The sequence below is a fragment of the Chelonoidis abingdonii genome, chromosome 7, assembly GCF_003597395.2.
Source record: "Chelonoidis abingdonii isolate Lonesome George chromosome 7, CheloAbing_2.0, whole genome shotgun sequence".
In the NCBI taxonomy this organism is placed as follows: domain Eukaryota; kingdom Metazoa; phylum Chordata; order Testudines; family Testudinidae; genus Chelonoidis; species Chelonoidis abingdonii.
The window spans coordinates 4133455-4157651 of NC_133775.1; the positions used below are offsets into that span (position 1 = coordinate 4133455).

At 41.3% G+C, this 24197-nt stretch overlaps 1 protein-coding gene across 2 annotated transcripts; it reads right to left on the reverse strand.

The window, feature by feature from the left end:
• Positions 1-782: 782 nt before the first annotated feature.
• On the reverse strand, positions 783-21876 carry LOC116838971 (HORMA domain-containing protein 1-like). 2 transcript variants are annotated; one of them, XM_075067566.1, is made up of 9 exons: positions 18443-21858; positions 17625-17688; positions 17255-17291; positions 16272-16292; positions 15022-15048; positions 14059-14094; positions 8950-8983; positions 7510-7559; positions 783-1922 (listed from the first exon to the last, which is right to left on the reverse strand). In XM_075067566.1, exons 1-9 carry the CDS (start codon positions 18642-18644, stop codon positions 1863-1865), a joined length of 531 nt encoding a protein of 176 aa, XP_074923667.1. In that variant the 5' UTR covers positions 18645-21858; the 3' UTR covers positions 783-1862. The 2 variants fall into 2 exon arrangements, with proteins under 2 accessions (XP_074923667.1, XP_074923668.1); XM_075067567.1 differs by lacking the exons at positions 783-1922; positions 7510-7559 and having other exon boundaries at positions 8951-8983; positions 14059-14126; positions 18443-21876.
• Between the last annotated feature and the right edge of the window lie 2321 nt (positions 21877-24197).

Genomic DNA, 24197 nt, shown 5'->3' on the forward strand with positions numbered 1-24197 from the left:
AAGTATAAAAGGCGGGTCCTGCAGCTCAGTTGGGCTGGAGCTGCCAGAGAAGACAAACACCTCCTGCCCACTGCTGGGGCTAGAGCCTCAGGAGGAGCCCTGCTGCATTGAGGACCTATCTGAGCTGCCAGAGCCACCAGGTGACCAGGGCACTGAAGAGCTCCCAGGACTGCCAATAGCAGAGTACCCCATGGAGATGGAAGATGACTCCGAGCCACAGGTACACCACGAGGGGAGAGTGGGAAGGTGTCCTGGGACGCTAGACTGTAGTTTTGTTGTGTTGTTGCCTGAACCCCGATCAGTGTGTTTTGGGTGGATCCCTGCTGATCCAGTGGGGCGGAACACACCCGTCACTGTTAGGGTCCTGGGCCAGGACCTGGTGGAGTAGGGTGGACCCGGGTCCCCTTGCCCTTGCAGCCACCCCACCCCTGGAGTGGCTTCCTCCCCTCACCTTAGGCCAAGAGGCCTGCATTTGTCTGCTATCTGCCTGATTTAAGACAACAGGCAAGAGACTGTTTGGTGTTCCATCCTGCCTGAGGGCCTGAGCCCTGTGGACTGTTTGTTTGCTGGCTGCCTTAATCGAGAGGCCTAGGCAAAAGCCTGCTCTGCGCTCTGCCAGCCAGAAGGCCAGAGCCGTTGGCTGTTTATTTGCCAGACGCAGCAACACAGAGTGGCCTCCCTCTGAACTTGAGCCTGAGGGACCACTACAAGGGATAAATCTACTTTATTTGTGAGTTCCTTACCAGATCACTTGAATAACAAGAAACTAATATGTCAGTGCGCACCACAGGAGGATTTAATTTTTTTTTAGATCTTGTAATAATTTAAAGTTAATAATAATCCATGAAAGCCTCTAGTACTCAGCAAGATATCATTGATAGTTCGTAACTTTTCTTCAGTAGCTCAGCTGTAATGCTGGAGTCCTGCAAATCTGATCAATAATTATTGGAATTCTAATTTGCTAAAGCTAACCCTGTTCATCTTTGTTATATCTGTCTTGATGCTTTGATTACAGCATAGGAATAAATCCTTGGAAGTGCTGAGAACCTAGAACTCCCTTTGATTTAAGTAGGATTGGTAAATGCTCTCCATCTTTCAGGAATTGTCCCTTAAATGTTCTAGCATATCATAAACCTGACTAGGAGAGCTGCATCAGAGTGCATGCTCCTTGTGCTTGTGGCACTCATCCAATTCCATGGAGCTCTAGAGGAGACCGACACAGTTCTCTTATCATGAATTACTCAATTCAACTCTGGTTGACTTCAAAGGGAATTGGATTGTATCTTTTATGCCCTTTAGTAACCAATTTACAGAGCCTCACTGTTGCAGGTGGTAACTTTCCCTTCCTGCTAGATGGAGGTACAACACCAAGACAGTCTTACAGAAGTAAATAAAAGTTCAATATATCTAGGAGATTAAAGGGAACCTCTACTGTGAAACTTTAAGACCTATAGGGCGGAGTCTAACCTGTTGGGGCAAGGTGAGGAATGAATCATTCTTGGATTCTGGGATACCACCATGAAAATGTATTTAGCTGATTTCAAATGTCAAATTAATGGAAGCACTTAAAATTCAGTAACGAAAAACACCAAGCCTAGCTGTTCAGTCACTGTATTTTGTAGACAAATTATTTTTTTCATTACACCTTTTATTTATAAATGTTCAACAAAATAAGTTACTTTTTCCCTTTAAAAACAGTCTGAGTATATTAGAATTGGAGACTGAAAAGATTTAAAAACAGCTGCTTGAACTAAATTCCTTCTTCAGTTTGAAAATAAAAATCTCTTCAGTATATTTCAAGCAACCAAAATACTTCTTGTGGGCTTAGCTGAATTCAAAGTACTTGCACACGTATACATTCCTTATTTATTCTTCTTTTTCTTCTTTGATATCTTCCTCTTTCCTGTAGCTTCATCATTGACCTTAAAGGGGAAAAATGCAGGTTTTTATATAAGGATTGAATAAATGGTGGTAACTATTGATTAGACAGGTGCCTGTTATAAGATGAACACCAAGAAATATGGAAAAAGATAACTGAGGGCCTAATCTTTCTCCCACTGAATTCCACCAGAGTTTTGCCACTGACTTCAGTTGTGGAAGAGTAGACTCTTATTTTATGGATATAGACCAGGGGGCTGGAGATTTCCTGGAGAACTCCCTATTCTCCACTTCCTTACTCCTCCTTGTTGCAGCAATCCTCCCTCAGAATGAAAATGGCTCTATACCATAGGTGCCACTGAGTGTGTGTCAGCCAAAAGTGTTCACTTGAGGCAACTGCTGTCTGTAGGGGCTGAGCGCTCTCTTTCTACAGTGCTGGACCAAGGGATCATGGGACCAGAGTCTGGATCCACATGGTAGTTTGACTGGCTTGTCACCCTTTGCTAGAAGCTTATTTTTTCTTGTTTACAGTATTGTATAAGTGGACTCCTTATTATGGTGGTCAGAATCTTTGGTGGCTATTAAACATCCGCTAAATCCTGGAAAATGTTCACTGACTTCAAAGGGAGTGTGAGCAAACACTGAGTGAGGACTTCTGTGTTTGGTTGTTAAGATTTCTTGGCACTTATGAGTACTTTATTTGTCCCGCCCCATGCAAAGAGTAGCATTAAGAATAATGTGACTGATAGCTTACTTTACAGACTATGGTTCCAAATCTGCTTCCTTTTAAATCAAAGGGAGTTCTGCCATTAATTACAGTGAAAGCCAGCCCTAATCCTGCAACCTTTACTCCCTCGCAAATACTCTTGTTGAAGTCACAGTGAGTTTTTACATGATTGGGTTTTGCAGGAGTTAGTCCTTTAAAGCGTGCTGAAATTTTACAGCATGAAGAAATTTTCTATATATATTTAAAATAACAACCCAAGAGAATAGATATGCTTTTAGCACAGGGATTGGCAACCTCTGGCACGCGGCTCACCAGGGTAAGCACCCTGGTGGGCCAGGCCATTTTGTTTACGTGCCGCGTCGGCAGGTTCGGCCAATCGTGGCTCCCACTGGCCGTGGTTCCCCGGCCCAGGCCAATGGGGGCAGCGGGAAGCCACGACCAGCACATCCCTTGCCCGCTCCACTTCCTGCTGCCCCCATTGGCCTGGGACGGGGAACTGCAGCCAGTGGGAGTCGTGATCAGCCAAACCTGCCGACACGGCAGGTAAACAAACTGGCCCGGCCCACCAGGGTGCTTATCCTGGCAAGCCGCGTGCCAGAGGTTACCCACCCCTGTTTTAGCACAACATGGCAGGAGTGAGTGTTTTTTCCATGTGAGAGACCCAAATACAGGAGGGGCAGCAGGAATCCAACTTTGCCCAGCAGCAAAGCTTGCATACAGAGAGAGAGAGCGGTTCCAGGGGGGCACAGAGTTTTCTGCTATATGGGAACAGCAGAAAACACTCTTTAGGGGATTTGGTAAGTACATTGATTTCAATTGTCTTCAGTTTTAACACCTTATCCTAACTTGCTTAAATTCAAAAAGCATGTATTCACTTGAAAGATTTATGATTTAGAGAAGTAAATTTTCGAAGCCACAGAAGTTACATGCACAAATATTGTAATTTATTAATGGTAATTTTGTGTACAACTTCCGTGCTCAGTTGTTAAAGTGATTCCTTCATGAAATCTTTAAGAAACATCTGTGGAGACTGGCATAATCTATTTCCATTCACAGCGCTGTGATTTTTGACTGGGGCTGGAGCCAGGCTTGGAAAAGCTTGGGAATTTTCAGTCCAGTCTGAGGAAAAATCCCCTCTGATGGGCTGCCTTGTCCACTTTTCAGCCTCTGGAGAAGAGCCTCCAATCAGAACAATTACAAGAAGCAACCAAGAACTTTTTGAGGGGTGGAGACGGAGTTGGCAACACCACTCTTATAGGAGGGAGTGGGGAGCAGACAGACCCCAGCAACTCAGGGAGGCCTGGCTCTCTGGGCCTCCTTCCATGCTGTGAACAATAGATCAGTCTGTTCTCTGTTCTACCCCCTCCTCTCTTCATCCCTGTCACACTCAGGCCGGGTCTACACTACGTGTTTAACCCGATTTTAGCAGCGTTAAACCGATTTAACGGCGCACCCGTCCACACTACGAGGCCCTTTATATCAATATAAAGGGCTCTTTAAATCGGTTTCTGTACTCCTCCCCAACGAGAGGAGTAGCGCTAAAATCGGTATTACCATATCAGATTACGGTTAGTGTGGCCGCAAATCGACAGTATTGGCCTCCGGGCGGTATCCCACAGTGCACCGCTGTGACCGCTCTGGACAGCAATCTGAACTCGGATTCAGTGGCCAGGTAAACAGGAAAAGCCCTGTGAAACTTTTTTGAATTTCATTTCTGTTTTGCCCAGGGTGGTGGTGGGCTCTGATCAGCACGGGTCGAGCGATTGCAGTCCCAATCCAAAAAGAGCTCCAGCATGGATCTGCACGGGGATACTAGATCTAGATCGCTGTTGGGGAGACAAATCATGGTTATTCAATTGAGCTCGTTACAGACGACGAAATGCCAAAACAATTTTGAAAAAAATCTCCAGGCTACACAGTCTGCGTGACTGAACAAGCGATAAGCGGGGAGCCAGAATCAAATGGACTCCTGGAGGAGGTAGGGAGGGGGTATCTGAGGACTCCAGCTATCCCACAGTCCACAGCAGTATCCTGGAAAGTCTTTGCATATTTTGGCTGAGCTCCAGTGCCTGTAGGGTTCAACACATTGTGTCCCGCATGTTCAGGGTATATGCTCGTCAATTTACTCCCTCCCCCCACCATTGAAAGAAAGGGAAAGAAAATCGCATTCTTTGACTTTTTCAGTGTGTCACCTATGTCTACTGAATGCTTGCTGGTATTACGGAATGCTGCGGCAGTGAAGAGAAGTATCCGCTCCTCTCCCCGCCCGGTGGCAGATGTGAAGTAGGTTATGCTAGCCTTCCTTGTCATTATTTTTTTTTCACCTGTGAGTGCTCCTGGCCTCAGGTGAGGCTGGCCGGGGGCGCCTGGTAAAAATTAGGAATGATCCTGTGCTTCCCAGCTACGATGGTACAGAACTGGCTGGTAACGGTCTCCTCATAGCGAACTGGGGGCTGAGCTCCCATCACCCCCCTCCCTTTCACATGGTGTAGAAAAGATTCTGTACTGCCTGGACTTCATAGCCGGGCTGCTGGGCTCTCTCCTGCACTTGCTTAATGTCTCTGCCTGGCTGTCATGTTAGCAGGCGGAGGGGTGCCTCCCCTCATTTTATCTCACTAACAGTCACTGTTTCTGTCATTCCTTGCCTTCTTTATAACTTCATGACACAATGGGGGGGGGCACTTGTGCCACGGTAAGCCAGGAAGGTTAGGGGGAGGATGGGAGTAGCAATGGTGGGTTGTTTGCAGGGGGCACCCCCCGTGAATGGCCATGCAGCTCTATCATTTCTGCGGGATTCTGACATGGAGCAGCTTGCTGTCTCCGATACGCGGTTCTCTAGTACACTTGCCCCATATCTAGGCAGGAACTGACTCTATTTAGAAACAATAAAGGACGGATTAGACTCGGGATCATTCCCAGTTTTGCCTTGCGCCCCCAGCCGACCTCAAGCTTAGGGGCAACCTATGAAGCAGAGACAAGTAGCAGAATGACAGATAATCGTCATCTTATTGCCAATTTACAAATGGCAGCAGACGGCTACGACGAACAATAACTGTCTCTGCTATCAATGCAAAGCAAAGGAAGCTGCTGTTGTAGCGCTTGCCAGTAACACTCTTGTCAGCGGCATTCCAGTACACATACGGGACAAGTAAAAAAAAAAAAAGGCCTGAACGGGCTCCATGGTTGCCGTGCTATGGCGTCTGCCAGGGCAATCCAGGGAAAAAGGGTGCAAAATGATTGTCTGCTGTTTGTTTTCCTGGAGGAAGGAATGAGTGACGACATTTACCCAGAACCACCCATGACAATGATTTTTGCCCCATTAGGCACTGGGATCTCAACCCAGAATTCCAAGGGGTGGGGGAGACTGCGGGAACTATGGGATAGCTACGGAATAGCTACCCACAGTGCAACGCTCCGGAAATAGACACTAGCCTCGGACCATGGACACACACCACCGAATTAATGTGCTTACTATGGCCGCGTGCACTCAGCTTTATACAATCTGTTTTACAAAACCGGTTTATGTAAAATCGGACTAATCCCGTAGTGTAGATGTACCCCAGGCTTGAGAAGGGGATGAAAAGCCTCTGGGGTCCCTTGTGGGTGACCGGCTGTGTTCAAAAATCAAAAGGCTGTCAAAAAACACAGCATAACCTTTTTCTAAATGTCCTTATTTTGGGGATGATCTCGTGATTTTTTTGGTGTCTGACCCATGATTTTTAAACTTGTGGGAGAGGCAGTACTGCATACAGAGCATTTGGAACTGAAAGTGACAACACAAACTTTACTACAAAAGCTAACATAGTCTTAGGGTTAGATCGTCGCTCCCACTCCAGCCCCTTTGCACTGGGGAAAAAGGGCCAGGGTGGCATAAAGGGCTCTAAAAGCCTTGGATCCAGTGGAGGGAGGATTGCCCAAGTACTGGAACTGTGGAAGGCAGCTAAAAGGCTGACTTCTGACAACTCAGCAGCTGGGCTGGGGACAAGGCTGGAGCAGGAGGGAGCACTAAGGAGATTGCAGGAAGGACTTCTACCCATGTGTCATGGGGTATGGTTGATGCCCCAGCCTGTAACCAGTCTCCTGGGAGTGACCCCTTTAGTGGGCCAGGAGTGGATCCAAGGACCCACACAGTTCCAGAAGGGCAGGCCTGTGGCCTCTATGACTCCTGAGACTGGTCCTTTAGCACCAAAGGTCTCTGTGTCTTTCTGTGGCTCCCTGCAGCAAATCCAGCCAAGCCAGAGTCCTGCAGGAGTTTGCACTGGGTCCCTTCAGGGGACAATGCTCTCAGTTAGAAGCCTTGATGATATACATAAGTGATAGAAATAAAGTTACAAAAGAATACAAACATCAGACAAATAGGATTATTCTGCTCAGTTTTTACTATACAACTGATTTCACAATGACTAGAAAACAGTAAAGACTAAATTCTATGCTGGTGCCCAAGGGAAGAGAGGAGTTAGGCGGTCAAACTATATGACCACTCAAGTCTCACTAATTCCCCACCCCCCACCCCCCCGTGGCCTCTGATATACATAGCCATGGGAAATCTTGCCAGGAAAATTGTAGGCTTATGTACACAACCCCCCATGATTGCATGCCCATAATGAGTGAAGTTTCAACTACAAGAGTCAGATTTGGCCTAAAGTCCAGTCCAGTGAGAGAGTACCCTATCAGGTATAAGCCAGCACTGCGTACTATGCATACACTGGGCCTTTAAGAAGTAGGAGCAAACCACACCTTACAGCATAATGAGCAAGCCCCATGTTGACAACCCATTCTCTTGCAGTGGGATGACTGTGCTATTATGACTCTGTACTTTACAGCATGTTTGATTACACAGAGCATTTGTGCTTTGGCTTGTATGGGGCCACCAGGATTTGGCTCTAAATAGACTATGAACATACCTTGTGGTATTTATCAACAAATTCCTCTTCAGATCCTGGTGGTTCATATTCTAAAAAAGATTTATAAAAATACATTTATCTTTTACCCCAGTGAGATTTTATTCTACTTTGTACACTAAAAGTTCTGCTATTTAGAAGATTTTTATAAAAATTATTTGTGTGTGTGTTTATATTCATGGACATTATGCTCATCACTGTACTTCAGAACTTTTAAACCATTTTTATATTGCTACCCTTAGTCCTGTGAGGTAGATAGGTATATTATCCCCATTTTACATATGGATAAACTCAGACACAGAGAGGTAAAATGATTAAGCTCACATATTAAATTTGTCACAGAGCGAGAAACAGAAATCAGGTCTCCTGACTCCCAATCCTATGCCCTACACACAAGACCTTTTTTTCCTATGTGAAATGGTCTGATATTAAAAATAAATACTGAATTTAGGAAGTCCTTTCAATCAAGAAGACTTCACCAGGATTTTTCTAAACAGGCAAATGGAATGATATATAATTTGTGATGGTGACCTAGTGGTTGAAAGGTCTTTATTTTTGATTCTGCATCAGTTTTAAGATCATCCTTTTTGTTCTATATTTAAAAATGACATCTTCATTATCAGCAAGATAGCAGTTCTTTATTACACCATAATTATGATTTCCTGGTTTAATATTCAGATTGTGCTTCCCTTTGGACTACATATATTAAAATATTCAGAATACAGGTGCCATGAATTTTTGAGCGGGGAAAGATAGGAAAAAGTGGTCTTCTCCATTGGTGCTGAAGCATCTCATGGTGTTCTCTAACAACCGTGTATGAGTTTGGCCTGTTGCTTCACATCACTACCACTACTGTTTCTCCTTCCTATGGGTGCTCCATCCACTGGTGAAAGGGGCACTATTTGCTATATATTTTTTTCTAATGGCATCATTACACATTTATTCAAATTGTATCATTTGATGTGAAAACATAAGAATCAATGAAAAATTAAAATAAGACACAAGCTTATATTTCAAACTGTAAATATGGTAAAACTGTGTCCAGCAAGGACTCAGTCGTAATGATGGATTTACATTTTCAGTAGCTTGTGTGTATGATGTTTACATGATGATCGGTCACAGCCATAAAGGTAAAATAAACGATGCCAAAATTACATATGGTTCTATTCTGCTCCCATTGAAATAAACAGCAAAACTCTCATTGACTTTAAAGGGAGCAAGAGCAGGCTTTAAATCTAAATATCAGCTAACAATTAGTGTAATCTTAAAACAGGAGAGAAAGAAGAAATGCCTTTTTAAAATGTAAAATAAACACCATTACAAATCTCCACTGTACATTCAAATGTAGCACAGAGATTAAAAATGTAATTGATCAATACTTAAATGCATTGTGCAAATTGTAAATACTTGTGTTTAGATCTAAACAAAGAATGTGGAGCCCACCTGTATTAATGTATTCTCCTAACGTGTCCCCCCTCTTTAAAGGAAACAAGTACAAACAGACTTTTATTAAAATGCAATATTTGACACAAACCAGGATTAAAACAGATATCACCATACCTTGTAATTTGAAACCTATTGTACATTAGTGGCTCTCAAACTTTTTTACTGGTGACCCCTTTCACACAGCAAGCCTCTGAACGTGATCTCCCCTTATAAATTAAAAACACTTTTAAATATATTTAACACCATTATAAATGCTGGAGGCAAAGCGGGGTTTGAGGTGGAGGTTGACAGCTTGCGACCCCCCCCATGTAATAACCTTGCCACCCCCTGAGGGGTCCCAACCCCCAGTTTGAGAATCCCTGTTATACATGGTGTGAACCTAAGAAGTCCAACAAGAGCTGACATCACTATATTGAGAGTATGAAACCCATTTAGCTGAAGGAGGGAGGGGAAGCAATTTAAAACTTTTTTGATTTCTATTTGCTAATACCTATTTAACTTAAATACCCTATAAATGTTTGAGAGAAAAAATCTGTGTATTTAAATTAAATAAATCTCTGCTCCTTCAGTTAAGAGCTGAGAAAGCTCACAATAGATGGTTGAGACCTCTGAGTAGTCCTCCAGCAAAAACAAAAAAGATAAGGCTTGACATTTCTGAGGTTAGAAACACAACAAACCTTTTTTAAATGTGTAAAAAAATTCTGGCTTTCTTTACACAACATAAAGAAAAAAAGGCACAAATGATATAATCAAAGGTTTTTATGCAGATTTAGTAGTTGGAGTGAAATGTATTTGTAACAAGAAATGAGCCAGAAATGTATTAAAAGTACAGGTGAAAAATGGCATTAAAGGTAAAACAATGAAGTAGTTTAAACTTTTAAGGTGAATAATTCTATATACAGTATCTAATTATTGATATTACCCTCATCATTGTGCTTATATCAGGCCAGTCTACTTATATATTGGACATAAAATCCTCTAGGAGACTCAAAGCCATATTCTCTTTTACATTAAGGCCTCTTCATGCTACTCTGGCAGTGTGAACAGGCCTCAAAGTGGGAGTAAACCTTTACACTGCCAGAGTACTGTAAAGGCGCCTCATTGTAAAGAGGAATCTGGCCTACAGTTGTGATGTGCAACACTGGCTGTTGTGTACTGTATATCTACCTAGGATTGCCAACTTTCTAATTGCACAAAACAGAACACCCTTGCCTGGCCCCACGGCCCCGCCCCTTCTCAGAGGGCCCTGCCTCCACCCATTCCACCCCCCTTCCTCTGTCGCTCACTCTCCCCCATCCTCACTCACTTTCACTAGGCTGGGGCAGGGGATTGGGGTGTGGGAGGGGATGAGGGCTCCAGCTGGTAGTGTGGGCTCTCGGGTGGGGCTGGGAATGAGGGGTTTGGAGTGCAGGATGGGGCTCAGGACTGGGGCAGGAGGTTGGGGTGTGTGAGGAGATGTGGGGTGTGTGCTCTGGGAGGGGGCTTGAGGTTGGTAGGCAGGAGGGGGTTCGGGCACTGGGAGGGAGTTTGTTGGGTGTGCGAGGGGGTTCTGACCTGGGGTATGGATGGGGGTGTGCAGTCTGGGAGGGAGCTAGAGTGAGAGAGGGGGTTCTCATAGACTCATAGGTCAGAAGGGACCAAAATGATCATCTAGTCTGACCTCCTGCACAAAGCAGGCCACAGAACCCTACCCATCCACTTCTATAACAACCCCAACCTATATCCGAGTTATTGAAGTCTTCAAATTGTGGTTTGAAGACCTCAAGCTGCGGAGATTCCACCAGCAAGCGACCCATGCCCCACGCTGCAGGGGAAGGCGAAAAACCTCCAGGGCCTCTGCCAATCTGCCCTGGAGGAAAATTCCTTCCCGACCCCAAATATGGCGATCAGCTAAACCCTGAGCATGTGGGCAAGACTCACCAGCCAGCACTCAGGAAAGAATTCTCTGCAGTAACTCAGATCCCACATCCCATCCAACATCCATCACAGACCATTGAGCAGATTTATCTGCTGATATCCAAGATCAATTGCCCAAATAAACTATCCTATCATATCATCCTTCCATAAACTTATCAAGCTTAGTCTTAAAACCAGATATGTCTTTGCCCCCACTACTCCCTCGGAAGGCTGTTCCAGAACTTCACTCCTCTAATGGTTAGAACCTTCGTCTTGACCTGGGCAGGGCGTTCAGGGTGCAGGAAATTATAGTAATGATAAAAAGGAACATTAATTTTGCTAGGTATTTTACTGTTCCTTTTCTCTTCTGCATCTTCTCGACATTCTTTCAGGATACCAGGTATATCATTGAATCTATCCTCTCCTCTGTTTAAGAATCTTCAGCTTTTGTCATAAGTAGATAGGTAAGGTAAGGGTTAAGTTTCTTTTACTGGAAGGGTAACAAACACCTGACCAGAACCAATCAGAGAACTGATGTGTTAAAGTCAGGGCGGGAATTGTATACTCGGGTCTTTGTTGTTTTCTCGGCTATGAGTAAACACAGTTTCCTTCTACCTCCCTCTTATCTCAAATATTCTCCTAAACATCTGTGAGTACAAAGAAAGATACCAGGTATATCCATTGAATCTATCCTCTCCTCTGTTTTAAGAATCTTCAGCTTTAACATAGGGAAAGATGTTTCTATTTCTCCCACCTTACATGCACAGAATGCCTTGAATAAGGTAACTCTGACTCCCCTCTTTAAAGCCAGGAGGCTGGTATCTGGAGGGGTCACTATTAAAACAAACACACACCTGAGAGAATCCTCTGCCATAAATGCATACACTAATAATAATTCATCATTATAATAATAGCCGTAATAGTGCTCATCTCTAAATGTGGGCATTCTATTTGTATGAACATGAGTCCTTAACTCCTTTAAATACCAATAGGAAACAGGTACATATTTAAAAAAAACTATGGTTTTCAAATATTTACAATTTAGTTGTCATTTTGTTGTACTCAAAGTGCTAGACGGGATCTTTTCAGGGGGTTAAGGCAAAAGCACATTTATTGGCAATACAGGTATTAATTAATACTCTATCATTGCATATGATCATTACAGTCATGCGTTCACACACACACACACAGACACAAACACACTCCGTCTTGCTGTTGTTACCAACTAGTTGCTCCCCTAACTGCACTGGCCAGGTGAGTTAGATGGGGGAGGGGTGGAGCCGGGCTTCTGCCGATCCGGATCGATGCTCCGATGGTGAGAAGACGAGACCCAGGTCCTTCTGCAAGACACTTTGTTATTTATGCAGCTTCCCTCTTATGCAAATCCAGACCAGATTCAAAATCTGGTCTGTGTCCATTGGTCGTGCTTTTGTGCTGCTTTTTTTCTGGGTGTTGTCTCAATGCTGCTCAAAGAGGGCGTTTCAAAGAAGGTGCTTGTTCTAATCCCTGAGGTCGTCAATATGTCTGCTTTTCTTTATTGGGCCCACTTGACAAGTTGTATTGTCCTTTGCTCTGGCTTCCATTCCCTTTAACTGTTGTAGCTGTCTGGAGGTGGGTGTCTTCCAAGCCTCACTCATTCACACCTCATTCAGTCAATGGGGCAATTGATTACAGAGTGTGGGGCGGGGGGAGATCTTATTCTACTTCTAGCAAAAGGCACATGTTTTCTTTCACTTTAACTATACTATCCTTAGGGCTATAACATTTGATACAAGTTTTCTACCAATTTCTAATACAAAGTTGTATGAGAGAGGCACAATGCCAAGTCATAGAAATACAAAATCAAACAGTGACAGAAGTTACAATGCAGGCAAGTGTAGTGAATGGTGAACAGAAGTTACATTAATAAAGTGAACAATTAAAAACAATTTCATTTAACTAACTAATAAGATTACAGCAGGGTTTGCAAAAATGAAGGTTGGAGGAAGCTTTTACAAGATGGAGTGAGCTTTAAAATGGGGTTTGAATTACAATATGGCAAGTGTAGTGAATGGTGAACAGAAGTTACATTAATAAAGTGAACAATTAAAAACAATTTCATTTATCAGTTCTACAATTTTATTGTGGCATTATGGAGACTGATCAGATGTTTACTTTAAGTACATGTTAAGTAACTAAGGACAAAATGTGGAGTATGAAGATCTATGATGATAAAAATTGAAGGTCATTCCCATGCCTGAAGACTCACTCTCTGATACCCCAAGGAAAAATTAAAACTAATTTTATTAGAGAGAGTTCTGCTTTTCATATCATACTTATTATTTATTTGTAATACCGTAGTGCCTAGAGGCCCCAGCTGGAATTGGCGTATCTTTCTGTTGGCACTGTGCAAAGACAGATAGAGCTGGTCCCTGCATGGAAGTACTGTATTTACAATATAAATACACAGGAGACAAAAGGTGAGAGAAAGCAATGTAAGATATAGGCAAAGTGATAACGGTACGTCATGTTAATTTTACTTTATTTTTTGTCTTTTTTCTCTTTTTGTGTAAAATGTACGTGTTCCATTCTATTCGGATTTTTTGTTTGTTTGTTTAAATAAAGTTTTACAAATCAATCCCAATACTTGCCATCTGCTTCATAGTGAGAGAGACATCATTAGGAAGAGAAACAATATTTTCCATCAGAAAACAGAGGTTATGAATCAGAAGAAGACAGGTCCTCTTTATGTCTTCTGTTGCATCATTTGTTAAATTAGTTTTCTTATTGCTAGGGGAAAAATAATTAAGGAGTTGTAAGGATTTATCTGAAATTTAAAATTCTTTATATACAGGTTAAAGTAAAACATTTTAGAATACATATACATATTTTATCATACAGAAGATCACTATTTGCAAGAAGTCAGGTGTTTCAGTCTTCCTTGAACTGGTGAAATCAAAATATTTTGTCACTTGTGATAACTTTAGAAAGGAGAACTAAATAAGTTTACAGTGTATGCTGTAGGTAAACAGAATGGAATATTGGTATCATTCTAACATTTGTGCTCAAATCTTTCTTACACATCACTTTAAAAAATACGTTTAATTTGTGTGCACAAATGCTGCTGAATAAAGCACAGATTAATTGTTCAGTGAATCACATCTTAAGATATTATTTTCCTTTTTTAATGTTTTATTTGTCTTTCATAGAATTAATTCTATAGCTATTCACCTGAATACATCCATCTGTGGTCCCTCTGATGTATATCTGAATTTAAATTGATAAGATTCTATCATTTTCTAAATATGAACAAAAATACAAAAGACACTAATTACAAAAGGGAGACATGATTCCTTCATAGTAGTGTCAGTTATGATCAAGGAGCATTTGCTAACCCTTATAAGGTACCTTTAGTGCAGGGGTCGGCAACCTTTTAGAAGTGGTGTGCCGAGTCTTCATTTATTCACTCTAATTTAAGGTTTCACGTGCCGATCATACTTTTTAACATTTTTAGAAGGTCTCTTTCTATAAGTCTATAATATATAACTAAACTATTGTTGTATGTAAAGTAAATAAGGTTTTTAAAATGTTTAAGAAGCTTCATTTAAAATTAAATAAAATGCAGAGCCCCTCAGATCAGTGGCTAAGACCCAGGCAGTGTGAGTGCCACTGAAAATCAGCTCGTGTGCTGCCTTCGGCACCCATGCCATAGGTTGCCTACCCCTGCTTTAGTGTAATATAAAGCTCAAGCAGCAGTCAACAGGTTTATTTTTTCTAATTTAAAACATTAAAAATTTTAAATTGGTTGAACAGAACTTTTTACAGTCTAGACTTTTTAAAAATCAATGTTAAAATAAGATTACTTTATTTCATAGCAAATTCTTGATTCATAAAACTAGCTGCATAAGCAAATTGATGAGGATCACTGAATACTTCAAAGTAAATGGTTGAAGCTATGTTACTTGAGACATTTAAAAATTTACTGGCCAAAGATCTAAAAAATATACCGCAAGGCACAATCTTGCATGGCAGGTGAATGGACTAGGTGACAGTGTATTTTTCCCCCACCACTACAATCTTAACTACACTAGTAAGCACTAATATAATCTATTTGTATTGTATTCTTAGTGTAAGTAACAGGTCATTCTGATTTTACTGTTATTTAACTAGATTCATATATTCATAGAGCCTTACATATGGGTTAGCTGTGTCCTTCTGTACCTGCAGGACATTATGAGGATACAGCATTTTAAGGAGCAAGGGAGCACAAAAACACATTTGTTCTTCATTTTTATTTAATTTTAATATTTAATCATAATTTTGTTGATACTGATATAAAAAAATCAATAAAATATATACATACACTTTTGAGTCTCCAGCAGCTCTACTGGGTTGATAAATTAATTTATGTAAGTGCTTTGTACATGTGGCTCTAATCTTTCAAGCACAGAAATTCTGATCTGGCAGCACAGCATGTCTTTGTATTAGCATCTATTCTTTGATCCAACCTCCACTTTGTAGAAAAAACTCTAACCTGAGGTCAGGAAAACTTAATAGGTTGCTCCCACAAAGACAATGGCACAAAGCTCTACATATTGGCACATCTTGGAGGAAATAGAAGCATGCCAGTAACATGATTATCATTGGCTTGAATACATTGTGCTAGCAGGTTCTCACTTTTATTTCATACATTGCATAAATAACTATATTAAGCTGAAAGCAATTTATTTTGCAGTCATAGTAGAAAAGGGGGAAAGTCTAATGTCAAGAAAGAGCCACATAATGGAAAATTTGTTAAAGCACAATGGTTTTCACATTGTCTTCACATTGTGGACATTTCCCCTCTCAGCCTCCACATTCTAATTTCACACCATTCCTGTTGTTACTGTAATGCCTAGTTACATTAAAAAACAGGATAATCAACTAAAAGTAATAATTACAATTATCTGCAGTAGTATATATTATAAAAATGTATAACTTCCCTTTAAGAGATTTTGCAGTAAAAAACAGTAACAGAGAAAGTGAAAACCATACTTTGAGTCCTGACATAACAATAACCAAACAGGGTCTCTCCTCACTATCTTTCTGATATGGTAGAAACCTGTTAAACAGCTAGAACCTGATCCTCCGCCCATTAAAATAAACAAGAGTGGGATATAGCCCATGAACATATTGCCTCAAACTTCTACTATTTTAAGTGGATTCCTTTTACAGGTTTTCACCTAAGTGAACTGTTGTTTTATGAGCTATATTTTTGTATAATACTTTGAAACTGGATTTAGAGAAATTAGAAGAGTAAGAGAAACATCTAGTTGCAATATTTTTTGACTGTTCCTTCCTGAGCCAAATTAAAAAGCAAAGTTAAACTTTTACAATAAAAGCACAAACTATAGAAAACAATAATAAAATCATAACATGCTGTAGACATATATATACATACTTACTCCGAGAATCATCATTTGCAGCTATTAAAAAAAAGAAAAAAAATGCAACTTAAAGGTAACTACACAGTTTTTAAATGTAAGTAGAGATAAAGAACAATAATTTAAAAATAACCTTTACATGCCCATTATTATGATGAATGGTATTACTGTAAATGCAAGGAGGCAATGGGATTTTTATAAACAGATTATTTTCTAATTGAAGTGCATAATTTCTCAATCTCTGATGCATTTACACTGTTTGATAATTTTAATGTATTGATTCGTTGGGCATAGTGCATGTATTGCAAAAACTTAAAGGCATTCTGAATAGAGAGGAGTGGGGGATAGAGCAGTAGTTAGGGGAATAAAGCAAATTTTTAGCCTGGTGACCTATTTGGATAATTTGTTAAAGTGGAAAAATCCTCTTATAATATAGTGATTTTTTTGTTTTGTTTTTATAATAATGAACACTTCATCTCAAATCCAGGGCAGCAGCAGCACACTGGCCAGCAGAAGAACTGGACAAATTGCTCTGTTCTGTGTGGGTGCGGTACACAGGAATTGTTCTGAAGCAAACCCAGCCCTGTATAGACCCTCCCATAATCCCCCTTGGCCCTACTGCAACCTTCTCCTAGTGTGCTTGTGTGCAGATCCTCACGGAACTGAATTTAGCTCTCTACCACACAATGGATGTGCACCTTCTGCTTTTCTCTCTGGAATCTTGCCCCATCCAAAGATTTTCCACCACTTCCACTACATGGGACTCTCCACTGATCTGAGGATATGATTTACCTACTTTACTGTAGCAAAAAAGGAGACTGTCTTCACCCAGGAATTGGTCACTATACCTCACTTCATGCCCTGCCATTGCCTGGTGCATTGGCAGTTATGGTTGAGACTTCAGAGCATGTATACACTAAGAAAATTTGTAATAGCTTTTCAGCACCAGCATGCCCCACACCACCACCAAAAAAACCCCACAGCTAAAACTAAGACTGACTTACATATTTTTTTTCTAGTGCCTCAAAGCATGCTTTCATCCTGGAGGAGGAAATAGTTTTAAATGTGTAGATGAAAATGAGCACATTCCTAATATAACAGTGAGCCTGATCCGAAGCCCTTGCTAAAGATTGTTTTCCCCCATAAACTTGTTTTTATAAAAAATAAACTAAACTGTTTGGACAGCAAGTCATTTAGTTTAAAATAGTGTATATACTAAATTTAGAAGGGGGCAATACAAAAATGTGTAAAAAGTACAAAAACACTAGGAAAGGTGAGACTACAGGTGGAAAAACGTTGAAAAATTTATTTAATAAATATGTTAAACACGTGCATAAAAAGGAAATATGATGTGCTGTTTAACTGTGTACATACCATTTAACAATTTTGGATACTCTTGGATAGATGCTGTCTTCTCGCAAAACTTTAACACACAGATCTGTTGCAAAAATAGAAGAGAAATAGTCTTCATTTATAATAAGAGAAATAGATGAAAAACATAATATGTGGAAGAATTATTTCCCCCTACTTTTACATCCGCTCCAATCAAGTCATTATAAACTCACTTTAGTTAAATTGGTGTAACCCCCTATTGCGGAGCTGTTAACGTTGATATTATCAGAACAATCCATACATATAAAATCCAATGATATTAATATAACTGAGTCCACTCTAGGAGGTTATGCCAATTTAATTAAATCAGTGCAAAACTATATGTAGAGGAGACCTTGGGAACAGGGACACAAATTAACCACCAAACAACCAATTTCACTAAAATATTCATGATAGGCAAATACTAATTTAGTTCATTTCCAGTGGCATTCTGCCTTAGAGAGGGATGAAATATTATATTTTATAATTTGCAAAAGTTACATGCTGATATTTAAACCATTCAAAATTTTATTTTTGCATGCTTATTTAGATAATATTTTTTAATACTGTGAAACACATGATTTAGTAAAATAGTAAGTGGGTTACATAGAAGCTCATATACCATGGTAATTATAATGAGTAGATAAACATACATATATACTTATATTTCTTCTCCTGATTATACCATACAAGATATTTTGAAGAAATAAATATGTAAAATAAGTACCACTGATTAAAATCAGTTTTACAACAGGCATGGAAATTAGAAAAACATATGCAAACACATAAAAAACAAGATTTAGAAATCATTATCTTTCTACCTTCTAAATAATGGGTGCTGTATGCATCTTCAGGGAAAATTCCACGTAAGTAAGTAATGCCTGATACTGCAATAGCCATTATTCTCTTCACCATAACTAGAGATTGCTGATGTGTTTTTATCTCTCTGGAAATAAGGTAGCCCACTGATTTTGGAAACAAAAACAGTAACATTAATTGCAATAGATATGTATCTTGGCACATGAAAAATGTTATTTAATTAATATAGAGTTCAAATTAAGTTAAACCACAGAGATAGTATATTACTAGCATGTCACAATGGTGAAATTAGAGATGGATCTGAACTAAACCTCGGTATGAACATCAAGGGAATTGTAGGGAAATTCAGAACCAGATCTGGATCCATACTGGGCTTAAATACAACCCCAGATCTGAATGCTTTTGAATTGTGGGAAAGATCAGGTCTGGGAATGGGCAACAGGGAATGGATCACTTGGTAATGACCAGTTCTGTTCATTCACTCTGAAGCACCTGGTATTGGCCGCTATCGGAAGACAGGATACTGGGTTAGATGGACCTTTGGTCTGACCCAGTATGGCCGTTCTTATGAATACCAATTGCCAAGCATTATGCTCTCATGTGATTTTACCACACTGTAAACAGACACATTAGTCTCACACACTGCCAAAGATGGGTGAATTGGGCACAATGTAGTTCAATTAATTCTCACAATAATTAATTTGATACAAACACATAAATGTAGTTCTTACCCCACAAGTGTCTTGTTTCCTGGCTGGTCTGAATGTCTGTATTGTAGCCATTCACAAATATGCTATTACGGTGTCTAAACATATGTAGTTATTATAATTTGTTAATTTGTCAACTATAACAAAAATCACTCATCTTTTTTTTTAATCAATTCAAGATTTTGATATTGCTTCCAGTAAATAACTAGGTACCAAGATTAACAATATACCAAAAACCAGTAATCAGCAGATAATTACATATTAAAGCCATTACTGTAGGACAATTTAAAAATATGGAACCTAATGTCAAATAGGGAAAATATTGTCTACCTATAGACTTTAAGGTCAGAAGGGACTACCATGATCATATAGTCTGACCTCCTGCACGTTGCAGGCCACACAATCTCACCCATCCACTTCTGTAATAGACCCCTAATCTCTGGCTGAGTTACTGAAGTCCTCAAATCATGATTTAAAGACCTCAAGTTACAGAGAATCCACCATTTACATTGTTTTAAACCTACAAGTGATCTCATGCTGCAGAGGAAGGCAAAACCCCCACCAGGGTCTCTGCCAGTCTGACCTGGGAGAAAATTCCTTCCCAACCTCAAATATGGTGATCAGTTAGACCCTGAGCATATGGGCAAGACCCAGCAGCCAGACACCTGGGAAAGAATTCTCTGTAGTGATACGGAGCACTCCCCATCTAGTGTCCCATCACCAGCCATTGGAGATATTTGCTGCTACCAGTCGCAGATCAGTGACATGCCATTGTAGGAAGTGACATCATACCATCCCCTCCATAAACTTATCAAGCTCAGTCTTGAAGTCAGTTAGGTTTTTTTCCCCCCACTGCTCCCCTTGAAAGGCTGTTCCAGAATTTCACTTCTTTGATGGTTAGAAAACCTTCATCTAATTTCAAGTCTAAACTTGTTGATGGCCAGTACACATATTTTATTTATAAAAAGTTATAGAATACAAATAGAGTTATGTATAGGAGAGATTTTTGTCTGTTAATTGCTAATCAGACACTGGAGTAAATTTGATCAATTAGTTAAGCCCCCCTATACCAAAAACTAAATTTCCCTATGGCCAACATTAGGAGGAAAGGATTTAATTAATTTTAACTCCGTTTTTTTGGGGGTGAAGGAAACAGGGAGACCACCATAAGAACGGCCATACTGGATCAGACCAAAGGTCCATCTAGCCCAGTATCCTGTCTTCCGACAGCGGCCAATGCCAGGTGCCCCAGAGGGAATGAACAGAACAGGTAATCGTCAAGTGATCTATCTCCTGTTGCCCATTCCCAGCTTCTGGCAAACGGAGGCTAGGGACAGCATCCCTGCCCATCCTGGCTAATAGCCATTGATGGACCTATCTTCCATAAATGTATCTGGTTATTTTTTGAACCCTGTTATAGTCTTGGCCTTCACAACTTCTGACAAGGAGTTCCACATCATTTATTTTATGGAACATTCGTTATTCGACGCTTGAAATCCCACATTCTCTGAAAATCTAATTCAGGATGCACTTTGTTCCCTTTTTTTAGCAACAGCGATGCAAAGGATCACGTGCAGTGACAAATGGTTGCTTTTCTGTTTTTTTTTAATGTGTATAATTTTGTACTACCAATAAAACATGAGAGAAGTATGGGAGTCCTTTTTGTCTTGTATATTTCAAACTATTCACCTTGAGAAACTAAACACTTTATACAAGCCTTTAGACAAACCTCAAATCTACACCAAATGTTCTGCTGCATGGGGATTTCTTTTTTTAACTTTTTTAGTAGTTAATACCTGGTCCACTAAGGTAGGTGGGGCACAGTATTAAAACATCTGTTGACAAGAGAAAAGTTTTAAAGAACTATTTCAACAAAGTGATGCCTGGTCCACAGTGTGGGTAAAAAAAGCAGTGTCTATGTGGCATTTGGGGTTTCTTTAAAGGCTTGTATGGGGGATTATTTAGACTTTTAAACTGTCCTTCAAGCTCTATAGTATAGAGTCTATACTATCTTACCATATATTATCAAGTCAAGTTCAAGGTTTCAATCCTTATTTTAAAGGCATTCTGCCCAGTGGCCTCAGCCCAGCATAGCTAAAAGATCACCTAAAGTTTTGGGGGGAAATTGTGGAAAACAATCCTGCTCCTCAGGTACAAAGGAACTTTTTACCATACGGGTAAAAGGCATGTCTGTGCTTTCTTAGGGGCCCCTCGACCGTGGAACAAACTTCCACAGGAACTAAGGACCAACATAAACTTCGCCACCATCCACTCCCAAGTGCCAGGCGCATTTCTTTAGCCTAACTTCTCTTCACACAAAGCAGCATGGACACTTAAAAAACCCCAGTAACCCTATGAAAACAAATCATTGCGCTGTGCATGCAATCCTCTCCCTGGGGCGAGGATGAAAGAACCACACATAAGTACTGGAAGGTGCTCAGATATTACAGCGATAGTAAGGGCAGTATGAGAACATATATCCCAAAGAAACAATAGCTTTCATGTGGGAATCAGTGCCATCTACATCTCTAAAACCAGAGTTAAACTGAATTAAATCCTGGCCCCCCAAATATTGGGAAAGTCACCCGATTTAATGGGGGGGGGGGAGAGATGTAAAGTTATAACTGAGGTTACCAATGTCTGAGCATCTGAGTGAAATGTAACATAATGAAACCACAGGCCAAATTAAACTACAATCCCACGTGACCTTTTCTAAATGCCTCATTAACAGACAGACACACCCTAGCTGTGAGGAGCCTTTTGGAAGGTACTTTTAAATGGGGAGCCCAGGAGTTCTACACGGTCTCCTGATAAACAACGAGCTGGAATTGTGTACAACCCTGCAGCGTGCCCCCAGGGCGGTGACCAGCAAACGTTATACACCCAGAGAGACTGGGGAGGGGGGGCTGTCAGCAGCGCGGGAAGGGTGCGCGCGCCTCCCTCCCTTTCCCTAGGCGCTGCAAAGCGCGCGCCCCCGAGCAGCTTCCAACGGCTCTTTAACTGCTGCCGCCTGGGGCTGAGAGCGGCTCGCGCCGCAGCGAAAGCGCGGGAAGAAGCGGAGGTTCTTCTCTCCCTCCCTCGCAACGTGAGGGGAGCATCCCCCGCAGCCTGGCTGCCGCTGGTCGAGCCCACGAGACTCCTGCAATTTCCCGTCAAGGAAGAAAATAAACAAGCAAAACCAGAGACTTGCAACCAAAATTGATTAAAAATAAATCTCTTAATTAGCAGAGGCAGAGCTGCCTGGGGTCAGAGTGAGGCTCTTCCGCTCCAAGGGGGAAGGGGAGGAGCCGTAGAGGCCTGTCCCCCGTGTGCAGTGCACCCCTAAACCTTCTCCCGCATCTGCCCCCTAGAATGCTGGTTCTCAACGTTCACAGAGGACTGTATCCCATTCAGGAGTCTGATGTGTCTTGCTTACCCCCTCAGTGTTTCACCTCACTTAAAAACAACTTGTTTACAAAATCAGACATAACAATACAAACGTGTCACAGCACACTGTTATTGAAAAATTGCTGACTTTCCTATTTTTACCATCTAATTATAAAATAATTTGAATAGAAATAGTGTGCTTATGTTACAGTGTATTGTGTATAACGGGTCCCCAACGCAGTGCCCGTGGGTGCCATGGCAACCGCCGGGGCGTCCAAGTGGACCCACATACTAGCCGGTGGACAAGCATCCGCTGAAATACTGCCGAAATTTGGCAGCATTTTGGCGGTGACGCCTCTGGATGACACCGCTTGTCAGTGGCATTTCAGCAGATGTTCATCCGCTGCCACGGTTGTCTGTGGCTCGTCGTTGCACCCGCCAGACTAAAAAGGTTGGGGACCACTGGTGTGTATAAAGCAGTATAAACAAGTCAGTGTCTATATGAAATTTTAGTTTGTACTGACTTTGTTAGTCCTTTTTATGAGGCCTGTTGTAAAACTAGACAAATATCTATATGAATTGATATACGCCTTGGAAGACCTCTGTGTACCCCCAGAGATAACTGGTTTAGACCTGTTGGTGTCACTAGGCATAAATCTAGGTAGCTCGGGAGGGTGGAAGATCACGAGTGCCGATGAAGCCCTCCTGCTCAGGCCTCAATGAACCATTGTTCCTCCATGTTAAACACTTTGTGTAACCTAGTGCAACTTAATGTACTAAAAGCTGCAAAAACGTAGTGTTAGCAGTTAGTTTTTGGTTGTAATAGTCAGTTCTCTGCTGTAATACATTGAAGCTAGGCTAAAGCACGCTCAAGGCTGTTTTAAGATACTGTATACATGTCTCAGCAGTGGAGAGGGGGGAGGAAGGGGGAAAACAAAAAGATTGAGTGAGAAAAAATACTGCAGCTGGATGGGAAAGAAGAGGGGAGTGAAAGATCAGTTAGTCAGCAAGAAAAAGTTTTGTAGTAAACAACTGGGATATAAAAGGAAGAAACTGCTTGTTTTAGGTGTGCAGGATTTGAGATTGCATTCTCCCTCACACCTTATTTTAGCTCAAATAAATGTGTGTTTTGCTTCTCCACCCTGGTGTGTTCATTGGCGCTACGCACTCCAGGCCACAAACCGCTGTTGCTTAGCCTCTGGCACTTTGTGCCGGCAACAGACCCACTGCTCTAAGTCAGGAGAAAGGTGCATGTGGGCCTGTGGGGTGATCCTTAGAGAGCTTGAAAGGGGGAGGAGAGATGATTCTTAAGGAATTCCTCTCATCTTCTCCCTACAGGGCAGACCCTAGGGTCAGATTGAGGGATGGAGCTCTTGAGCGGGCATGAGGGTGTCCTGTTACATATGTGGGGGAAGACTTTATGACCTCTGTATCTCATCTGCCCCCTTTAGGGAGAGATTCTCAAGGAGACTGATTGAGAGAGCTAGGTGAGAAACAAAGGGTCTTAAGCAAAGTAAGCTGTCATGGGATAAGAGGGTGTATGAGCCTGAAGGGTATGCCTTCAGAGATGGGTATTGTACATTACAATATTGGGATATGATCATCAAGGAAAATCACCCAAATTTTACTCCACTAGGACTTCACCATGTTACGGTAAAGATTGGCATGTGCTGCTCTGTCTGCA